General features: G+C 32.9%; 2 protein-coding genes and 2 non-coding genes across 4 annotated transcripts in view; 3 read left to right on the forward strand and 1 right to left on the reverse strand.

Moving 5' to 3' along the window:
- Window positions 1-11,881, reverse strand: part of LOC133191271 (uncharacterized protein C6orf163 homolog) — a 39,579-nt gene extending 27,698 nt beyond the window's left edge. The window contains exon 1 of the mRNA XM_061327028.1: window positions 11,666-11,881. Within this exon, the coding sequence (XP_061183012.1) occupies window positions 11,666-11,801 (136 nt within the window). The 5' untranslated portion in view covers window positions 11,802-11,881. The remainder of the gene's footprint in view (window positions 1-11,665) is intronic.
- A 1,660-nt stretch (window positions 11,882-13,541) lies between these two features.
- LOC133191281 (peroxisome proliferator-activated receptor gamma coactivator 1-alpha-like) lies at window positions 13,542-21,289 on the forward strand. Its single transcript, XM_061327037.1, has 10 exons — window positions 13,542-13,674; window positions 14,139-14,201; window positions 14,293-14,335; window positions 15,833-16,933; window positions 17,208-17,294; window positions 17,413-17,539; window positions 17,798-17,919; window positions 18,167-18,225; window positions 18,339-18,425; window positions 19,018-21,289. Exons 1-10 carry the CDS (start codon window positions 13,569-13,571, stop codon window positions 19,140-19,142), a joined length of 1,920 nt encoding a protein of 639 aa, XP_061183021.1. The 5' UTR covers window positions 13,542-13,568; the 3' UTR covers window positions 19,143-21,289.
- LOC133198945 (small nucleolar RNA snR60/Z15/Z230/Z193/J17) lies at window positions 17,044-17,125 on the forward strand. Its single transcript, XR_009722683.1, has one exon. It is a non-coding gene; the product is annotated as a small nucleolar RNA snR60/Z15/Z230/Z193/J17 (small nucleolar RNA).
- Window positions 17,974-18,055, forward strand: LOC133198952 (small nucleolar RNA snR60/Z15/Z230/Z193/J17). Its single transcript, XR_009722686.1, has one exon. It is a non-coding gene; the product is annotated as a small nucleolar RNA snR60/Z15/Z230/Z193/J17 (small nucleolar RNA).
- Window positions 21,290-22,750: the final 1,461 nt, after the last annotated feature.

Below are 22,750 nucleotides of genomic sequence, written 5' to 3' on the forward strand. Positions count from 1 at the left end.
TGTTCTGCTACATGTATTATCTCTTGTCAATCATGGCTAAGATGACACCTGACTATAACGTTAACGATTTTAATTCGTGAAATCGATTGGTTTTATTAGTATTTAATGTGTACAAATAAATACACGTGGATTTTATTTCTTAAATTTATCCGATTGTCTGTAAACAGTGAATTAATTTGCCAGTGTATTCGTGAATAAAAAATATAAAGAAATAAACCCTGAATAATTATATTTTAGTCGTTTTATTAATCACGCAGTTCTAGAGCATAATTTTTAGTTTTTAGGACATTGGACATGTATACATGTATATTGAATGTATTGTTAAGATTACATTTTTTGTCTAGACGGGATTTGAAATTCAGAATTTTATAGGTGGTGGGTATATTGTTTTATTTGATAAACACAATGCCTCAAAAGACAATTAAAGAATTACATGTACAATACCTATCCCCCGGCTTCTCTACCATATTAAATTTTAATGATAAATCAAAGTTTAATTCTGTAATAAAACGATATATTTACCATTCTGAATTAAAGCGCATTTAATGAATTACACGTATCTGGTCCCGCTGGAGATATGGATATCCTTTTTTTTTCTTAGAACGGGCATTTGTATCTATGATATTTTTTCCCAATGGTAACCTTACTGAAACAAGTGCTCGTTATATTTAGCGATGTACAAAAGTAAGATCTCGGTAATCTACCCCCCCCCCTTCCCTGCACAACGATCTTGTGTGATGCAGTGTACATATTACCTTTGCAAATTATAAACAGAACCTAATTTAATCAAATGACATTATTTATCTACTAAATCGAAAAAAAAAAATGAATAATCAATCAATAATAAAAAAGAAATGAAAGAAAACCAATCCGTTTCAGAAATCATACGCAATTTATTATCAATATATTTTTTTTTTTTTTTCAAATCAATAACTTAGTTTATATGTCAGTAATAAAACGACTTTTTAAATATCAAGCTATAATTGTAAAAACATTGAATGCTGTAAAAGATTATGAATTACAAATATAATTATTTTTTTTTTCAGTGCCTAATTTAGAGTCTATAGTGAAAAAAGGTTTGTACATAGACGATGATAGGCATTTCATCGGGCGGGTCACATACTCAATGACAACTATTGATTAATTACAACTGAATATTGAGTATTTTATCTGTTAATGTAGTACTGGTGTAGCGAGTTAATTTCATGCTTAACTTAATCTGAATGGTTACAATTTTTAAGAAATCTTTGATTAATCTGTAATATTTTAAATAAAGTCCGAGAGATTCCGAATAGAAAATCCAGATCGAGGCCAAAGCGTGCGAGAATCGTGTACAAAGCGTGTGAGAAACGTGTACAAAGCGTTTCGTGCAGGCTTTCGTGTAAACCGTGCAGCCTTTCGTGCAAAGCGTTTCGTGCAAACCGTGCAGCGTTTCGTGCAAACCGTGTATATAGCGAGCGTGTACCGTTCGTGCAGCGTGCGTGTGGGGTAGTAGCACGTTTCATGGTCTGTACAATAAATTGACTTTATTGAATATTAATTTTGTTCTCTTTTTTAATTGAAATGTATTCTTACCAATAAAAAGTGTTTGTGATTTGTACAGTTAATGTTATATTGATGTTGAATAATTTGCTGTTGTGGTGTAGATTGAACAAGCTAATTCAGAGAATATGTGTCCCCCGCTTAAGTAAAAAGAGAAGAGCATGCGCGGATTGGGGAAGGAATTCCGAGGGGGGCATTTTTAAGAAGGGCGGGCGGGGCCATGGGGAGTTAAGGTATAAAATTTAATTGCAAAAACTCAAAAGCTTCTTGAGATATCGCCCGGAAATGAAAGTTTTAAACACACACAGAATGTATGAAATTACGACTTTGACATTCTGACCTCAAAATCAATAGGGGTATTTCATGGGCCATAGGGAGTTGTGGTATAAAATTTCACTGTAAAAACTCAAAGGCTTCTCGAGATGTCCCGCGGAAACAAACGTGTTAAAACAGACAAAATTTATGAGTTTACGACCTTGACCTTTGATCTTTTGACCTCAGAATCTATAGAATTCTTATAATTATGCCATGGGAAGTTGTTGTGTAAAATTTCATTGTAAAAATCCAAAAGCTTCTCGAGATATATAGCACGGATACAGAAATGTTACAGACAGACAGAAATACAGACGGACAGCCCTACGGACGGATGGACCGAAAATAATATCCCCCGCTCTCAGTAAAAGCGGGGTGCATAAGTTCAGTCTTCTGATCTACACATCTGTTATTTAAACGATAAAATGCTTTCTTTGGTTGTAAGTACGGGAATTAATGTTGCAGCTATTGCAGAAAAAATCCATAACCGCGGAAGCGGGTTTCGTAATTTTCTGCTGCAATGGCTGCAACGTTAATTCCCCTACTAATAAACAATGAAAAACATTTTATTGTTTATATTTATACCTGTAAAAATATTCATTTAAAGTATAATTGAGTAGATGAAATAGTGTATTATTAAAATGTACGGAAATGTACGTTTCATTGATGGAACAACCACTGCTCAAGAAAATCTTTACAGGTAATATGCTTATTGCTGTTTAATGACTGATAAACGGCAATGGTTTTCTAAAGAAATAAAAGAGATAATATTCAGTGGATTAAATATAATTGTAATATTGGCTTGATCATTGACCTCAGAATAAAGGGATGGTTATTTTCATAATATCGCAGTGGATGTGAACTACATAAAATCATATGAATCAGCAACACCCCCCCCCCCCCCTTCCACCAACCCTTCATTCTCTATAAGTTTCTTGTATCACATGCAGATATTTCCCGTCTAAATTGGCGAATATATTACATATTTCTTCTATACTTCATACAATTAACAAAGCTATAACAAATAGTTTTTTTTACTAATCAAGATTCCGAGCTTATAATTAGAACCGCAAATTAAATATATACACTGTACCTATATTGTATTTAGAATAATTTTTGTTGTTTTTATTTAGATTAAAAGAAGTGTAAACTTTGCGTTTACGTCGATCACATAAAATACATGTGCTTAGGCGAGTTATACATGTACAAGTACGTGTGAATATAACGAGTATTCCCGACGGTCAGTCGACTTTGACTGGGGTGCATAGTCCTACGAGCGAGTTGTCATAGCGACCTGTCAAGCACTCAGATGCATGTGCAAGCTGCATTGCATCCGGTTTCAATTCGCTTATATATTTTCTGCGTGAAGCTTAGAACCCTCCACACAATAAAAAAAGTTACACTTGCTAAACTCATGAATACTTAAAAGTTGTGGGATATATCTCATCAAGTTACATGTACTTTCGATGCCCCTGAAGGTCGAAGATCTGGGCATATTGTTTTGTCCACCTGTCTGTCTGCGAAAACTTTAATTTTTGAACCATATTAAGTAAACTTGAAGTTTAGAATTCATATTCCAATATTAATGCCCTGTTAAATGTATTCATGAATGTCCATGGCCATGAGTCGGTCTGTTTGTTTGTGATCTACTACCCGATCGGATTAACTCAATATACACTATAGTCTGTCCAACATGAGCGCTTCAAACAAGTTTTAAACAATAAAAAAAAAATGTGTTTTTAAAGAAAATATCATTAACCATTAATGTTTCATAATTTCCAACCCAGTTTTAATCAAATTCGACGCATACAGCATAAATTACGCTCTTGACACGGCTTTTCGAAGTCAACGAATTTATGATAATTATTTTGGCCATTGCTGTCAAGCGTAAGATGTTATTTCCAGAGGTTATCCGAGTGTGATATATATAGTTTGATTAAATATCACATAATAAGCGAAACGCAAAGTAAATTCCCGAAAATGATAGTGGGACCTTTTTTGTAATGTTAAATCTCCGTACAATCGTATCTTCTCGGGCCTTTCTGGAAAGCTCGGAAAAAACATCTCGTATGTATTAACAGCACCGGATGTTAAAAATTTATGCAAAATGGAGTCGCTTCGTATTCAGTTGATTATCCCCTCCTTTGCATATTTTGAGTAATATCTTTAATTTACATTTTTTGAAGGTAAGGACAAGACTCTACAGATTAGAGGCCATCCAACATTTGTTTCAATGTTTTTGAAAAAGGGGTTGTCATGGACGATTTCGTAACACATTCGAGGTTGTCTTTCTGCTTGTCGGAAAGGCCCGAGAAGTTGCGATTGATCTCCGAAGATTGAATTTGTTGCCTTATCAATATACATACATGTATGCATGCATATGATTGTACTAATGGACCTCGAGGGTTCCTATCAAGGCATAGCGTTTGGAAAAAAGAACACTCTATTGAAAAGTTCAGTTTGATTTAGTTTGAAAGTCCAGGTTCATGTGATATGGATTTTAGATATAATGCAAAAAGTAATCAAGTTGGTACCGTGGGACAGACTATACAGCCACGGTCCACAGGTAACTGACGAATGGTTGGCGTTTATTTACCTATTTTCCTTTGACTGTCAGGAAGTCATTATGTACCACTTTGTTTAAATCCAGAGATAGCTAATAGGAACTCGTTGGATGTGTAGCACAACTTTCTATCTCATCCTTTAACGTTGAAATTCTCCTTTGAAGCGGGACACCCTGTTTGTTTACAAGATAGTGTTCCTTTCCTTGAGTATTTTAATATACCGTATAGGAACAATCTCTAAATCTTTACAAAAACGGAATATGATATCAATTACCGGAATATAGGTAGGAGAAGCTGTGGTTACATGTATTTTTGATAAGTTGTCTAATAAAAATTCCAGAAGGAAGGGGCCGGGGGGGGGGGGGGGGTTACATCAACCTGTGGCCTAGTCTGGGGCCAGTTTCATAAAAGGTCGTACGACCAGTCGTTACTCTACGCAAAGGTAGGCCAAAATTTTACGTCTAGTCATGAGTCGTCTTAAGTTCGGGCATAATATAAACATAAAATATAGCAACCTTACTGATTTGAAAACAATTTAACCATTCGTTAAGAAGAATTGAGGTTCTGAGATTTTTTTTAAAATACAAACGATGCATTATTTAATTTCATATACTATGACGATTTGGGGAAGGGGTAAGGAGGTACTCAGGGACGTCGTTGACATGCAGTATTTACATAACTTATATAATTAATTTAATATTTCTTTATAAAAGATTGCCTTATTGGGGATTCATTCGACCACATCTCTTTTTTGACTATCCAGCATTTATACACATTTGGTTGTTGGATTGTGAGTATGAGGTATTGTAAATCGACTATAAGCTATACGATATACATTCTGTCTCATACACTGAAGAGAAACCCACTAATATGTCTTCTTCCTTTTATAAATCTATGAAAAAAATAATTTCCCACAAAAGCAATGTTATCTTATTTTGCTTGGCTAATACCTTTATTTAAAAAAAAAAAAAACTATTTTTCAACTCATTGTGAAACCAAGTAGGCTTTTTTTTTAAAAATCGTGCTCGAAAACTCCATTTCTTAATTACTCCACGTCCACATGCGTTGATCTCGAGGGGGTCCAGTCCCCTCCCTCGGAATTGGCGAAGTTATCTAGAGTAAAGTAAGTTAAAGATGAAAATGACCTCGAACCCCCTCCCCGCAGAGCGTAAAGAGTTATAAGAAAATTACGATTTTTAGCTTGTCAACATGATTCTCAGAAGGAATATTTGTTTACTGATGACCCCCCTCCCCCCCCCCCCCCAAAAAAAAACAAAACAAAACAAAACAAAAAAAAAAAAAAACAAACAAACAAACAAACATAACAAAAAAAAAAAACAAAACAAAAAAAAAAAACAAATCAGGGGCCCGCGCCTGCGTCTATAGAAAAAGTTGTAGACGTTCTAAAGACGAAAAAGATTCCAGTTGATTTCGTAAATATACTTGAAAAATTGAAAGTCATATTTTAACCTGATATTGAATGCAAAGAATTCGAAAGAGGATTTAACCTTAGGGATAAGGGCAACAAAGTCACTCAAAAGCTTCTAGGAATCATCTGTTAGAGAAACCTGACTCGGAAATGACTGCAATTTTACAATAACTACTCCCATGTATTACAATACCTTAATGTTTAAATAATGAAATAAATTCTTTAAAAAAATCAAAATGAATATCGATGATACATGCCTTTTAAATTTTATCGGGAATAAAAAAAATCTGCAATTTTCAAAATAAATACTAAATTTTTTAACAACAAACGGAATGGCATACAACGTCATGTCATGTGGCATACAAGGTCATGTCATAGAAGAAAGGGAAAAGAAAATCTTTATTTTTTCATTATGATGATGCATATTTTGTATTACTTTATCGATCCTTATTAATTTAGTAGTCCATCCCACGCACAGTTACATCTGTACATATGTACGGTATACAAATTGTAACAGATTCTCTCTCTCTCTCTCTCTCCCCTTCCTTACTGGAAATTAAACCTGTATCAAAATCGAGGGGGGTGTGTGTAAATAATTTAGTGTTGTCAACGAGTACCCGGTTAACCGGTTAACCGTCGAACGATGCGAGTATCGGTTAGTAAAACTGCTACTCGGTTACTCGGATATATAGTATTTTACATAGTTATTTTCTGTTATTCAACGTAAGTCTCAGTCTAGCATTTTACAAATCGGTCTGTTTTGATTAGTATTTCACAGTTTATCTAATTCATGGCTTTGATTGCCAAAGGTTTACAAGTTCTGAGAGCTTGAGTTAATTATTATTACCTCACATAAACTTATGCTTGTCTTCATTACAAGATTAAAGAAGATGCCGCCATATGCATCAAAAGTATGGAAATATTTTAAAAGAATGACTGAAATAACATCCGTGAGGTGTAAAATATGTGAAATGGAATTAACATACTGTAAATTATATTTAGCGTGTACGATGTTTGGCGGAAATGGATTTTTGAATAAGTTAGCGTATATTTGATTTAGCGTTCCGCCAAAGCTGCTAAAAAGAATACACAGCCAAATGTAATACGTTAACATTATACGGATGGGACAACAAATATGCATAACCACTTCAAACTGAATTTAACTCTGAAATCAGTTATGAAAAGGACATTCCTAAAAAAGAAACCATTTATTACGTATTCGAGAACGAATTTATTAAGAGGATATTGTGTGTTTGTAATTATAAACAAAATTCATATGCAGACTGGTGCATCTGTGTTTTGTATATACAAGTCAAATGATGAGATAAATATAGAAACTGTAACGACGTTATGCAATGTATATTATAGTAACTTCTGAAGTATATATACCGCGAACAAAAATATTTTAGGTTTAAAGAAAATCCATTCGAGTAATCGGTTACTCGATCGGAAAAGTAAGCGAGTAATAACCGGTTACTAAAAATCGTCCGATTTGACAACACTTGTAAATATTCTAAAATAAATAATTTCCTCATTCATTTACAAGAACTTTTATTTCTTTTTCTCAGACCTTTAATTTTGGAGTTTAATCAGTTGGTATGTTGTAAACATTTTTTGTGCATGTGCAATGCTGCGTTCCAGACTTAAATACGACTAGGTATACGCCGCTTCGTGAAACGCAAAATACGCCCGACTATTCCCGGAAGTAGACTCAATTTGTCCAATACCTACAACGTTTTATGAAACGGGCCCGTGGATCATTTCGACGTCTGTTTTCGTGAAGTGTTGGGTTTGAATAACAATGATGCAAGTAACAGCGGTTTCAGGATAGTGTATTTTGTGTATTGTATGTGTTTCTGTCTTTCTATATTTACTCATTATAATAAAAATTGAAAATCACTGAAATTTGCAGTAAAAAAGGTGCTCCAAAATTGCAGGGAAAGTCTAAAGAGAACAAGTTTGGAGTGGCTTCTGTCCTTTCTAGGCAATTCCAGGAGTCCTCTTCAATTTTAGTTAGAAATTTTCACTTCTCAGTGCTGGGTATCGAGGACGTTTTGATCCACTGCGTGCTTTATACAGCATACGACAATAGGCAGATAATAGACTGGAATTATTTAATTATTTCGGAAGTTAAATCTCACCCAACTCCGGTAGGAAAAGTGTATACAGTGAATAGAATAAAATCATTAGCATCTAGGCGTCGGAAGCAAATTGAAAGTTGGGGGCTATAATTGGAGTAGATGGGGGGGGGGGGGGGCTAAACAAAAAAAAAAGCTAAGCCACAGTTTTCAATGCCTATAATATGTATATCTTGCCAAAAATGTGGGGGGTGGGGGGCTAAGCCCCCTATAGCCCCCCCCTTCCGACGCCTATGTATAGTGTGAACCGAGGCACTCCCATGTGTTCAAGATTTCGAGTGTCATCCCTTGTTTAAAATATCATTTAAAAAAAAACTGGATTTCAGTGATTTCCGATTTTTAATATAATTAATGAATTCAAACACACAAATCACAAATTACACTATCCCAAAACTAAGCCCCTTTGACTAAAAGCAATGTATCTTATAAGCAAAAACCTTAGCAGATAATGGGTGCGAGAGTTTTTTTTTTTTTTTTGTTTTTTTTTTTGTTTTTTTTTTTTTGTTTTTTTGTTTTTTTTGTGCAAAACTTTCCATTGATTAAAAACCGCTGTGTTTATGTCTTACAAAACAAATATCTGGTCAGATGCTGAAGAACTCTTTACACATAAAAACAAGCGTATATTTCTTAATCCAACATCATGACTCGCCCTTTTACTTTAAAATATAAAACATTTTATGTCGTTAATGATCTATTTTTTAATTAATTTATATGATTTAATATTTAGGTATGTATGATATAATTGTGGGTCATTAATTTGTATATAAATAATATTGCGGGATCAATGTACAGAAGCGAGTATATTGTTGTGGGTCAGTATATAAGTATCAAGATATTTTAGGAATGAATTTTATAGCTACCCAGTTTGTAGGTATAAACTGGGTTTAGGCAGTTTACGCTTTATAAACTGCGAGGTGGTCACCTTTCCAAACCTTTCGGTGACAATTCAATTGACTAAATGGCAGAGGTTCATCCTATGGGCAGGTTATAATGCATGTATCGGATAATTATGGGTCATTTATATATAGATAGGGTGCGTATCATTACCGCTTCATTTTCAAAATTGTCATTACCGCTACATACTCATTACCGCTACAAAAAAGGTTAAATTACCGCTACATTTAAAAGTATACATTACCTCTGCATTGCCTCTTTCGTTAGCCAGCGGCTTATGATTTAAAGTACAACATATACATAGATAAGACCTGGGGGTCGTAACATAAAGGGTACTGAAGTCTAAGACCATGCTTAAGTAGGACTTAAGTACAGTCTTAAACTTAAAACCGTAACTAGAAACGTGCTAAGATTTGACAATCTTAGTAAAACTTAGGCGGCCTGTAGAGGTGACTTAAGTATGTCTTAACTTAAATTTCTTAAACATATATTGAGAACTATTTAAGGTTGACTTTATATGTTAAAACATCCCTCTATTTATATTATGCATTAAAAAATTAATTTTCTATATTTCAATATACTGGTATAAGAATTTTAGTTTTTCGTCGGGGGGGGGGGGATTCATCACTGATTCCAATGTCACTCTCCAAATGACATATACATGTATATGCAAAATATTATTTTTGGGATACGTTTGAAACATTAGTGGGACCTAGGTTATAAACACTAATCATTATAAGTAAATTGTATACAGTAATCATGGATTTGTTTGTTCACTGTGAAAAAATGAGATGAAATGATTTTAAAAATTGTCGGCGAATTAAAGGATGATGACGAGAAAGCTGATAAAGATTTTCTGTAAATTAGATTGAATGTAGCGAGGATTCAGACAGGGTTCACTACCGTTAACGTTCGAGAGAGAGAGAGAGAGAGAGAGAGAGAGAGAGAGAGAGAGTTGTTGATACATGTAAGTTGGAGATATACGAAAAATTATTTTCCGAGAACAATTCTTTTCCTTTTTTGTGTGCGAGAATGACAATTTGAAAGCAAGTGAACATTTGTCAAACGAAATAATAACAACAAACGGTAAACTGAAAACATCGCAGTCTCGAGTGATAAATAATATTCACGCATTAACAATGAACCACTAATGCCACGTTGTGACCGTGCAATATTTGTTTTCAAACATTTCGAATAATTTAAACAAAATTAACTTTAATTAAATACGAAATCTAATCTAACCTAGCTAAAACCGATAGGTAAGGACGTCAACTTTAATATATATGCGATTAAAAACGTAACTAAATCATTTTTACTAATATATATAGATAAATTGAAAAACTAAGATGATTCATAACAAATATTTTGAACATAAGTTTGACTAAGCTAAGACCTAGCTAAGTCCGTTTTTTGTTACGGGTTAAAACTTACTTAAGTAGTACTTTGCAAGCTTTATGTTACGACCTCCTGTTTTCCCTGCCAATCATCGGAAGATGAAAGTAATACTTTTAGTAGGACTTTTTTAACTTTTAAAATCTATTTCATTTCATAAAATTTTAGAAAGTGTTAAAACCGAGCATTTTTCATGGATATACACACAATAACTAGAAGAGCTTTGGAAACCATTTCCTTGATGTACTCCAGGAAATCGCTTTAATGAATTATAGTAAATAGAACTTATATTCTGTGCCATTGCTGGCTGATTTGATATGTAGCGGTAATGAGTTGTAATCGGCAATAGTTTTATTGATAAAATGTAGCGGTAATGATCACCCGAAATTTCGACGGAATGTTGTGGTAATGAGTTGAAATTTTTCGCAATGTAGCGATAATGTTGACCTCCCTATAGATATAGAATATTATGGGATCAAAGTACAGGCAACTATACATCATTCTGGGTCAATATATTGATATAAAGAACATCGTAGGATATGTACTTTTCCATCTATAAAATGTTAAAATCGTTGTTGATTTGATTACACTTCCCTAAAATCTTAACGCGTGATATTTATTACTGAAACTCCACGGTTCACATCATAACGCACCTTCTTTATAGTAACATTTTAAAGTCATTTTTCCTATAAAATGATATACTTGAAGCTTTTTTTCATATCTGAATAAGAATTTATATTTAGATAGGTCTATATAAACTTTAGGAAGAACACAACTATTGCCGGTACGATTAAAAATTATAAAATTAATTACCCTTATTTTTTTGTAGATTTATACAACGTAGTGCATTAAAAACAAAAGCTCATACATGGCATGACATACATGTAAATAAAAAATGCGTTACAATCTGATAATGATTCACTGCAATTAGGCTATAAAATCTAGCTGTTCCCAATCATCCCTGCAATACTCATGGGAAAGTATATAAAATGACCCCACAATGGGTCACGCGCGAAATTCTGCCAATCCACAGAGTGGTAAGATTTCATATATATATAATTGCATTGTGGGTCATTTCTTGAGTGTGTAATTATGGGTCAAAAAAATTTTTTTTGTAAAAAATGAAAATAGTAGCTATATTATTGTCATAAACAAATTTTTAGGCACATGGTTTGTGGGTCAATATATAATGACCCATAAACCATCCATGATACCCACAACGTGAGTGAAAAAGACACAAAATATCCCACAATCCGCACGGCACAAAACTATATATATATATATATATATATATATATATATTACTAAATACGTATGCTTGAACCATAATAAACACATTCTGGATTCCTCATCGAGAAACATTTAGTTTAAAATACAGTAAGAATTTCATGAACCTATAATCTTTCGATGAGTGTTTCCTTGGATAAAGACTGGTCTTGTTTCCTCGTATCTTCTAGGAATTCCTTTGTATCTTACTAAACTGTTTGTTGATGACAAAGCCGGTAAGCTTAAAGAAACAGGGTCAGCCATTGTCAATAATTCAAAAACTAAAATAAATACACTAATTTCGAAAAAATCGCAATACCATCTCTCTGAAATCTGAAATTTGATGCCTTGGAACTCAGAAGGATGTTATTACGCACCCTAAAGCAAGAACACAAATAAATAGAAAATAAATATTAATTCGACTTTTTATGTGCAATATGTATTTAGAGTATAGCAAATATTTTTATGAACACTACAAAAAATGTCAACGGTGCTTGTCAAATATTTTAAGCTCTGTTATTTTTTGCGTATGAATATATATTAGCGTCCCATGTTGCTAATGGAGAGATCACGAAATCTGCGAGAGTGCACGAGATCATTGACGTCATTTTTTCTCGGGAAACTTGGGTGAACGGTAGGTAAAAGAGAAGTGTTAAAGAATATAATGAATCACAGGTTATTATTTTAGAAAATATCTATTATGTGATATGGTACCATTTCAGAATAATTATTATTTACTGGTGATGATTTATTTATTAGCAATTTTGACGTCAATTACGCGGAACAACTATTCACACCTAGAACAATAAATGTGTCATTCCACCACGTGGAAAGAAATACGGAACGATGTTATTTAATGTTGTCTTGTCATTCCATTATAACAATCCCGAATGAAATATTTTTAAGTGTTTCATTAATAATATTTAATGCTGTTATAAATTAATTCAGTTATAAAAAGTGTTAAAAAGGTACCACACACACGAGGTCCACGTGGTGGCCTCGCCCATTGTTTTATTCAAGATTTCATTAGTGTAAGTCTAGATCTATTTATTTATGAGCAGAATAATAGGAGTTTTATTTACGGCTAATATTTATGATTAATTATTATGATTATTAGTATATTTCTATGAGTAAGTAGTGAAAACACATGTCTATGATTCAAAGACAATTAATATTGTTTTATTCATCTTAAGATGAACTTTCAAGCAGGTTGGGACCAATCGCCCATATGGGATATAATAACCTGTCTGGGATATAATATCCCAAATGGGATATAAAGTTACAGTGCAAAAAATGAAAATTTTTATTTTGGCTGTAAATTTTATATCATATATCCACATCAAAATACTTGAAAAGGAATAACTTTTGGCAAGCTAGTTTTTCTGCAACCCTACAGTTTGATAGATTGATCCCCAAGAAGTTTAGGAACTTCCAAGAGATTAATCTCTTAAATAGTGGGCATACAGAAAAACTTGTTTACCAAGTTATTCCTATCCAAATATATCAAAATATTTGCAAAAGAATTTTGATGCAGATTTATGATATTTTTAGCCAAAATAAAAATTTTCATTTGTGGCACTGTAAATGTATATCCCATTTGGGATATTATACCCCAGATGGGCTATTATAATATCAATAGCTAAATCTGGCCAAAGATGAGTGTGAATTTCCAGACATAAATTATGAAGCACTGTCTCAAGATTTCTATGAAAGCATTAGTCCAAATAAGCCAAATCTCAGTCGAAAGTAGGTTGTACCATTCATCATACAAATATTGAGATTACAATTCATTCCAAGTGTGACTGAGAGTTAAGAACCTAAAGTCAAATGCATTGACATGAAGAAAAAAACCAAGGCATTTTGAATAAGTGGGATTTTTTTTTTCTGTCACTAGTAAAGATGTATTAATTTCAGTCCACTTCAGAACTGAGGCAACCAATATATTTATTGATGTTTAATGAATTTTTAGTGAAATGTACATGTGCCATTCATGTCTTTGTAGATAATAATTGAGAACAGTTCACCTTCAAGATGGATCTAGATCCAGACATAACTTCTGTTGTGTCATTGGCAGAGTTTGATGAGTTTAACCCTGCAGAATTACCGCTGAATTTTGATATGCCTGACCTAACAACTTGTGAGTATAGTTGAATGTACAGGAGATGCTATATGTGTGTTTATTAAATGGTTCAGTAAATTATTTAACTATCACACAATTATTCCTACTTCTTAGTCGAGAAAAATGACAAGCACATACGAAATTCAGTATTGCTTAAAGAGGCATAAACACAGTTTTTGATCATTTGATTTTTGTTGAAAAATAATTTAAAAGATCTTTCATAATTATGTTGATTTAAAATATTTATACAAAGGAAGCACTTCACACTTATTTAAAACCCAACTCCCAAAATGATGTTTGTAAATACAGATATTTGGACATTCAGAGTGAGACAATGGTCCTTGTAATATGCAACTGTAAACAAATATTTCCTAGTTCTAATTTTAAAATTTATGTCCAATGGCATGCTGATTTTTTAAAATCATGCTTATGTTCTTTTTCAGTTTGTCAGCCATGTTTGTATAAATTTTTTTAATTTTTAGATAATGATTCAGTAGGTATAGAAGCTGCTGATGTTGGAAGTCTACTGGAACAGTTTGAAGAAGGTATTAACCATAAACATTTAATTTTATTTTCCAATTATTCATGTCTTCTCCATTTTGTTTAACTTTTATGTATGTTTAATCCTCATTTCAGCATCAAATTCTTTAACTGGTTTTGAAGATCTGAAAATGAGCAAGTAAGTTATAATTCTTTTAAGAACCATAAAAAGTAAAACCAGAACTTGATTAATTTCTTATTAGCTTACCTGAGCCGAAAGTTCAAGTGACCTTTTCTGATCAGGGATCACATTTTGTCCAGCATCCATCTGTAAACATTTAACTTTTTTGACTTCTCCTCCTGAACTACTGGGCTAATTTCAACGTAACTTGTCACAAGGCATCCTTAGGTGAAAGGGATTCAAGTTGTTCAGTTGAAGTGCTATGCCCTCTTTCAAGGAGAGATAATTTAGAATTCATGAAAATTATGTGACATCTTTCAAAAATCCTCTCCAGAACCACTGGGCCAGAAAATATGAAACTTATATATATGAAAGCATCCTGATAAAGTATAGAATCATTTTTGTTCAAATCATGGCCCTCTAGGGATAGAATGGAACCACAATAGGAGATCAGAGTTTTATATGGGAATATATAGAAAAAAAATCTTTAAAATCTGCTGATGAAGAACAGCAGGGCCATGAGTAGTCATTATGATGATATGCAAACATCCTCAGGTAGATTCCATTTGTTTAAATCCTGACCAATAGGGATATGGTGAGGGCACAATTCAAGATCATTTAAAGTTTAAAATTGGAATATATATGAAAAATCTTATTAAAATTCTTTTGACAAACAAAAAGATCATAAATATATTCTTTCTGAAGTGTAAAAATGCATAATGGCTAAAAAGAGAGATTCTGACCCCATGTGCTAAGCCCCAGGGGAGGATTTCATCACATATTTGGAATGGATTGTAAGAGGAAGTTGTACTTATTGGTTCTTGTAATTACAAAGCTCTGCCTTTGTTCTAATTTTATAGATACTCAGATATAGACAGGCAGTATGGGTTTCGTGTTTTTCGGATTTATGACACTTCACCACACTAGCTGGTATAGGTTCCACTTAACTGGAAGGTAAACATTCCGTTAATTAGGCAGATAAACAATCTAGGTGTCATAAGAAAGAAAAACTTGGTAAAAGGTGACAGTGAAAAAGAAAGGAGGAAAGGAGAGAAAAATTGCTCCTTAAGAAAAAAATCTTGTGCGTATTTCTTGTTCAGGTGACCCTTTCACGAAGACCTTTAGACACTGTAGGATTGATCCCAATGTTCAATCAAAACATTCTGGGTAATGTTAATTCAGTTTTTCCCTGAATTATTGACCCTTGGATACAAGTAAAGAAATTTTCTTTTTTTTTTTTTTTTAAATCCTTTTCTTGAAAACAGCAGGGTCATGTTAGTCCTACTCCTATTGAAACTTCCAAACACTGTGGATTCAGGGTCATTTATTTTATAGCCAATTAAAGAAAGGTTTGGGCCACAATGTGGATTCAAATTCTCTGATGAAGAAAGCAGATCCAAGGTGACTCAGGTGAGCGTTGTGGCCCATGGGACTTTAGTAAATAAGTTTAATGTTGGTTGAATTATATTGAAATACATGCACATGGTTAAAGTAAAAATTACATTGTATTTGTAGTGAAACAAAAGCCACTGAAAAATTGGTAGAGTCAGCACCCCCAGAAAAATCTAATAGCAAGGATGTACTGCTGAAGATCAAAGCTTCAAATAAAAGGAAGTCAGTGATACTTTTGCCAATGGGAATGCCCTCAAAAAGAGGGCGTGGCCAGGCCATTGCTTTAAAACCTACCAGCACCACTCCAAGGCTGCAACGAATACTACAGAAGTCCTCGACAGAGGTGAGTCAATCTATTCTGGAGTCTATGGAAAAGTATTCCCCGAAGAAACAGCCACCATGCACTGCCTCTGACATTCTGGCAGAAGAGAAGACTTCTGTTAATAAAAATTACTACAGAGATATCTTGGATCATGACTACTGTCAGAATGTACCCAAATTAGAGGGCAACAAAGCACAGACAGGTGTAAATTGTCATCCGGGTGATATTCTGGACTTGGAAGATGGAGAGATTATAGATGAATTTGATGATGTAGAGATTGAAAAAGATAAAAACTCAACAAATACCACCAGGGATGATTTAAAAAATAAACAAAATGTTGCCATTGCTAAGGATAATGTCTCGAATAAGTTAAGTGATTCACAACAGAAAGGACAGAAATTTAGTGGCAGGAACTATAGAAAGAGAGAGGAGAGTCCATTTGGTAAGGAAGATGATAAATTCTTCGACAAAATTCCGTCCTACTACACAGCCTTGTCACTGAATGGTGTCAAACAATCTAAATCTAAAAAGGAAAATATCGCTCCAAAAGAAGATAGCAATGGAGGCATTACTATTCAGGACTTCTTTGAACCTAATCCCATTCCTCAGGGAGACAACTCAGTCTACAGTAGACTGCCAGCTTATCATAGCTGTTTCACAAACAGTACCAAATATGACAACAACGATGTCTCCTTGGAAAGCAAGTCAAGCAGTGGATACTCAAGTAGGAGCCGATCTCCCTACATGAGCCAAAGATCAAGTTCAAGGTCAGTCAGTAGAAATTCAAGTAGGTCAAGGTCAAGGGATTGTGACAGAAGAGGAAGGAGGAGGAGACGAAGTGGTACTTATGATTCCATTGTATCCAGATCTCGATCCAGGTCATACGGATCTTCATACTCAAGGTATAGTTTTAGTTCCTTTGTAGCTTTTTAATTTCTAATAGTTTTTTATCATATTTATAAATATTTGTGGATCTGCTATAGTTAGACTTTCAAATTAAAGAAAACTGACAGTGGTGTATGTGATGAGATCATAGTTCATCAGATTCATGTGAAGACTTCACAAATGTCTTTCGTTCCTAGCTGATACTCACTGTTTATTGAAATTTAAAAAAAAAAGAATGAAAATCAATGTGTATAATTAATTTATGCATGTATGTATTTTTACCAATTGTAGGTCATCTCGTTCAAGATCTAGGTCATACTCACGGTCAAGATCTGGGTCATACAGCTCGAGATCTAGGTCTTCATCTGTTTCTAGCAGGTAATTTAATTATAATGTTAGGTAATGGAAATCAGGACATTCGAGGTTTATTTAGGATAAAAATAAGCATAATTGTCCAGAATTCGTCATTTTAAGTTTTTTTTTATTGACATTACAGGTCTAGAAGTCGAAGTAGAAGCTACAGCAGACACAGGGGGTACAGAAGTAGAAGTCGAAGCTCGTCACACGAGAGACGGTTGGCAGAACGCCAGAAACATAGGGAGGAGGAGAGGGCTCAAAAAATGGTGAGACAGATAAATAATAAAACTATTAGATTTATCATAAATCAAGAACTTTAAAGAAAGCAAGATTTGTTTCTTTTGTACAGATGTTAATACATTTTATAGTTGTTTTTCTTATAACCCTTTGATTTTACTTGCATTTATGTGTAGAACATCACAGTAATAAACTATTGAAGAAAACAAGTTACATTAAGTTCCTTAAAGATATGAAGTTTTGTTAAGAGCAAAAAAAATCATTCAAATGGTAATTTTTCTACACAGAAAGACAGAAGAATCATTTATGTCGGAAAAATTCCAAACAACTACACTAAAAGACAGTTGAGGAAGAGATTTGAGTGTTTTGGAGAAATAGAAGAAGTTAGTGTCCATTTCAGGGAGTGTGGGTGAGTTAATTAAAACCTTTACTGATTTTGCTTGTCTTGTTCTGACATGAAGCAGTGGTGTATATGATGAGATCATAGTTCATCAGATTCATGTGAAGACTTTACAAATGTCTTTCATTCCTAGCTGATACTCACTGTTCATTTTATTGATAGCCACAATATCAGTCAAAATTTGTGAGTGATTGTGAGGTTTTCATTGTTCAGCAAAAAAAATTTGCCTTTAACATTCTTGTTTTTTTTCTCCCAGGGATAACTATGGATTTGTGACCTTTGCTTACACATGTGATGCATATGCTGCAGTGGAAAGTAAGTGAAAAGCTATGTAATCTTATCAAATTCATTAAATAAGGTGTCTGACTACAAAAATTTGCACCTGAATTATTATTGATAATAAAGTTCATATTACTGTATTGTTGTAGAAGGAAACCAGGTTCCAGGAGCACTAGAATTTGACCTTTGTTTTGGAGGCAGACGACAGTTTTGTGAAGTGGAATATGCTGATTTAGGTCAGAATTGAATAAGGCAGAGAGAATGATTGTTCAGATAATCAGTGAAATCATATTAACTCATAAGGGGCTTATTATGATGAGGATTTTAATTTCTTTACTAATCTTCTCCTTATGTATGTCTGTTGAGGTTGTTAATTCATGTACAAGGGGTACCCACAAAATCTAGGAAAACTGAACTCCATTGAAATGCATGATGATTCCACAAGAAAAAAATTCGATCAGATTTAAGTAACTCAGTAAGAATTGATGATTGATGTTTGAAAACTAAATGTTTGAAGTATACTGCACAGGCAGATTTAGAGAAAGGAGGGTGGCAGATCCCTTTTTTGATGATGGTTTTGTAAAAAGCACAAGGAAACTGTATTAAAAGATGTACAGACTCCCCCTTGCCCTCTCAAGTTTCTGGACTACAGAACATGAACCTGTTGCAGAAAGCATTTATTCATTATACCTTTGTCAAGGAGATACCATTAATAAAGTAAAGAAATGATAGATGAATTCTTGATTTCGTCAATAAATGTTTATAAAATTTTAAGTAATAGAAACTAAAAATAAAGTTATGAAATGGATAAATGTATTTTAATTACAGATGGAAAAAATGAGGTAATTGAAGAATATTATCCCCTTGTAAGGAAGAGTGATCCTGTAGACTTTGATTCCCTTCTACAACAAGCACGGAAATTAGCAGAGGAAAAAAAGAAAAAAGCTGTGTGATATATCAGAGACGCACCTTTTCAGGAAACCATGTCTTTCATTAATGCAATTGGTAAATTAACAATAAAGAGGACTTCTTGTGTTCAGAGTAGGTATTTTCATGTTACGGTGTTAAACACTGTGTCTCAAAGACAGTTTCAATGTATTAATCTGGTATTAAAATGGTGTGATTTAGGTCTTGTATAGGTACATTCTGGCTAAATGGTACACAAGATTTTCTGACAATGAAGAGGATTCACTTTTTCATATTGGTTGAGTTTGTCATTCTTTGATTTTTGGATTTGTGGGGGACAGAGAATTTTTGTCAATTGACAGTATTTGATAAGAATGGGAGATACACATGTATGTATATATCTTTGGGTATACATCAGATTAAAAATATTGTTATGTGTATTTTTTATGTTCCCTCAAACTGTTGAACATTCAAGATGTAAGTTTACTTAAGAGTTGTCCATTTACAAACTCTCTGCTTTAAATAACAAACAGTTTAAGACTTACATGTACCTGTATTTTATGATTTTCAAAGTTTGGCTTTGTTCATCAGAATAGTGCTGATTTCATAAACATCTTCATATTGTTTAATTTGCTATAAAGAAAAAAGTGCCATTACTACAGTTTCATGTGCCTTTAAAGCTATGAAATTGTACATCCCCTCTTTTTTAGGAACTCAATAATTTAAAGATAGTGCTTGATTTACTTTTGTGACGCAAATTATTTTACAGTTTTAAGTATCGATGAACAATAATTTAACACTAATACAAAGTATACAACAAAGTCATTAATTTGTGTATTTTTGAAATATTGTGTATATGACAGTCAACATCATCCTTATTCAGTTGTATTTATTCAGTTGTAAACTACTATTAACATTAAAATTTTCATCCATGGGCGTGTCCTAGATTGTGGTCATCATAATGTGATCATGTTTGTGAAAATTCATAAAAAATGTGTGGATAAAAATAATTCTGATGGAGAATGAATAAAACATTAGGGAAGAAATCACTGCATTTTTAAAAATGAATTTTTGGAATAATTAAAATTCAAATTATTGGAGAAGTAGAGGATAGGGACATATCACATTTAAATGCCAGTATTTGTTACATAATGTTTAATAACTAAATGATTTATTTTCAATATCAAGTCTTAAATATTATTGTATGGGGTCAGTTGCATAAAGTACTCTGATTATTCTTTCCTCTTTTTCAATCTAATGTGACTTATATAACAATATGTACCATAAAATAAAAGCTCACACTGTACTGATTATCCTTAAATTTCACTGCATTTATGACTGTTCAAAAAATACATTTGAAGCCATATGCCTTACTTATGTGGTTATGCCTTGTTTCTATGTACTGATGGTACTGTTTTAACTCTTGACAACAAATTATTATACAAAATGGTATTTTAATGGTACCAGGATGGTTAAAGCAGCTTTATCAACAGAATGTTTGTTTTACCCAATGTTTCTTTTTTTTTTCCCTCATACAAGTACTGTACAAGTGAACATTGCATTATTTTTTGCAGGATTGTGTTTTTGTAACTGTTCATTGCAACTTTCAGTCTTTGATTTATCTTTTTACCTTTTGTTCTTAAAATGTGAATGGTACACCAAATTTGTTTATTGCAATAAGCAGTGATTGCAATTATTGCAAATATTATCATGTGGTTTATATTTATGGCTTTTTTTGTAATTCAGAATATTTTGAACCATTGTGTCCTTTAACCAGACTGTTTTATACCAGTTATTAATCAGTTATTTAGCTTTTGGTTATTTCTTAAATATACATTGTAAGTTCTTATCTGTTATCAGCAGATGATTAATTTCCATGGTGTGCATTATTTTTGTCAGAATTGTCACTATACACTAGAGCAAAACAACAAGATTCACATTAAATTACACATAAAAATATTCAATAATTTGAATATATGTAATTTCCTGGAGTAGTGCTGATGGTTCTGTGACAATTATCATTATCATTGTCTTTGAACATTTTGTATTATCATATTCTTACATTATTTAGTGCAACCCCCATTATCTTACATTCATTGTGCTTGTTTTCCCTAAACTATTTAACAAAAATAATTTGGGATGTGTTAACTGCCATTTTGATCCCTTTTTGAGAGAAATAAAACTGTAAATGTAATTTGGTATGTTGTTCTTTTTATTTACTTAAGTGCTAGAGAAATTTTCTGAACCCACCAAATGTTTAAAGGAAATGAATGAAATGTCTATGAAATATCTTGATCAATGAGAGGATGTAACAAGTAGGCCAAGAGATCAACCTAATTTTGATTCATCCCTGTGTTAGAATTGGATTGTTTCACAAAGAAGATGGGTGAACAAGGCAAGCAAAATGCCTATAATGCTATAAACATGAAGGTGAAAAATTAAATCTTAATTATTATAAAATTTTCTTTGATATTTCATTTAACATTAAGGTATACTTTACGTAAAATCTCCACAATTTGCAAAAATCTCACAAAGATTGAAATTATTTGCCTTTGAAATAGCATACACACACTAAAGGGGCAAAAGGGATTATTTTCTCATACTGTTACACAATTTTTTCAATATTAATGGGTCTTTGCTCCAATTTTTTTTGAAAGTTTATCCTCAAAGGAGATGGGCGAACATAGCGTGTAGAAAGCCTATAGCTTCAGATACTAGTATATAAAAATCATGTTCAATTTATGAATTCAGTATTTAGAGTAAAGTTTTCATTATTGAAATTTATGAAATTATGGTAAAACTTCTGAGGAAAATTTTCTCGGAAAAATTTATTCTTTAATTAAAAAAATAATGTGGTATCCGTGGGGTTCAAACCCTAGCAGTAACAATCCTGAGTATCATTTTCTTTCGAGACTAGCACGCTAACCGCTAGACTACACAAGTCCTGATAAACAGTGGCATTTAAATCATGTTTGTGATATGGCCCTTGACTTAATAGACTTCAAGTATTTCTCGAAAAGATGAGAATGATATGTCATAAAAGTATATTTTTAAGGTATAGTAGTTTTTGGAACCCAAAAACTTCGAGGATTAACTTCCAAAAAAATGGAGCGAAGACCCACTCATATCGAAAATAGTTTTACAGTATGAGAAAATGACTCTTTTTGCCCACTTAAGTGTGTGTACAATATTTCATAAGCAAATAATTTCAATCTTTGTGAGATTTTTGCAAATTGGAGAGATTTTACATAAAGTGTATTTTAATTGTAGACGAAATATAAAGGAAAATTTTGATATAATTGAGATTTAATTTTTCACCTTCATGTTTGTCACACTATAGGCTTTTGGCTCGTTATGTTCACCTATCTTCTTTGCATAAAAATATTTATGTAATGGATATATGCCGAATACTGTTCTATATGAAAACTTATCAGACTGTTTGAGGCCCGTTAGGGCCGAAAACAGTCTGATAATTTTACATATAGAAATGTATGAGGCATATATCTTACTTAAAACATTGCTATTTAAATGTCCAAAAGTTACCTGGAGGAGTCCGATAATTACACAATAGGAGTTCAGGCATCAATAGTTTTCTTCCTGAAACCATCTAATAAGTAGACAAAAGAAAAGAGAAAGTTTTTTTTCTTTAGACAGT

The sequence above is a fragment of the Saccostrea echinata genome, unplaced genomic scaffold (assembly GCF_033153115.1).
Source record: "Saccostrea echinata isolate AGI-Se365-2 ecotype Australia unplaced genomic scaffold, CSIRO_AGI_Sech_v1 ptg000001l, whole genome shotgun sequence".
NCBI classification, from domain to species: Eukaryota; Metazoa; Mollusca; class Bivalvia; order Ostreida; family Ostreidae; genus Saccostrea; species Saccostrea echinata.

Excerpts from the sequence above, each read along its gene's own strand:
- LOC133191281 (XM_061327037.1), top strand. The coding sequence starts at position 13,569 with ATGGATCTAGATCCAGACATAACTTCTGTTGTGTCATTGGCAGAGTTT. Across the intron at positions 14,336-15,832 it reads GAAGATCTGAAAATGAGCAA|TGAAACAAAAGCCACTGAAA; the intron begins GTAAGTTATAAT and ends TTGTATTTGTAG. Across the intron at positions 17,540-17,797 it reads AGGAGAGGGCTCAAAAAATG|AAAGACAGAAGAATCATTTA; the intron begins GTGAGACAGATA and ends TTTTCTACACAG.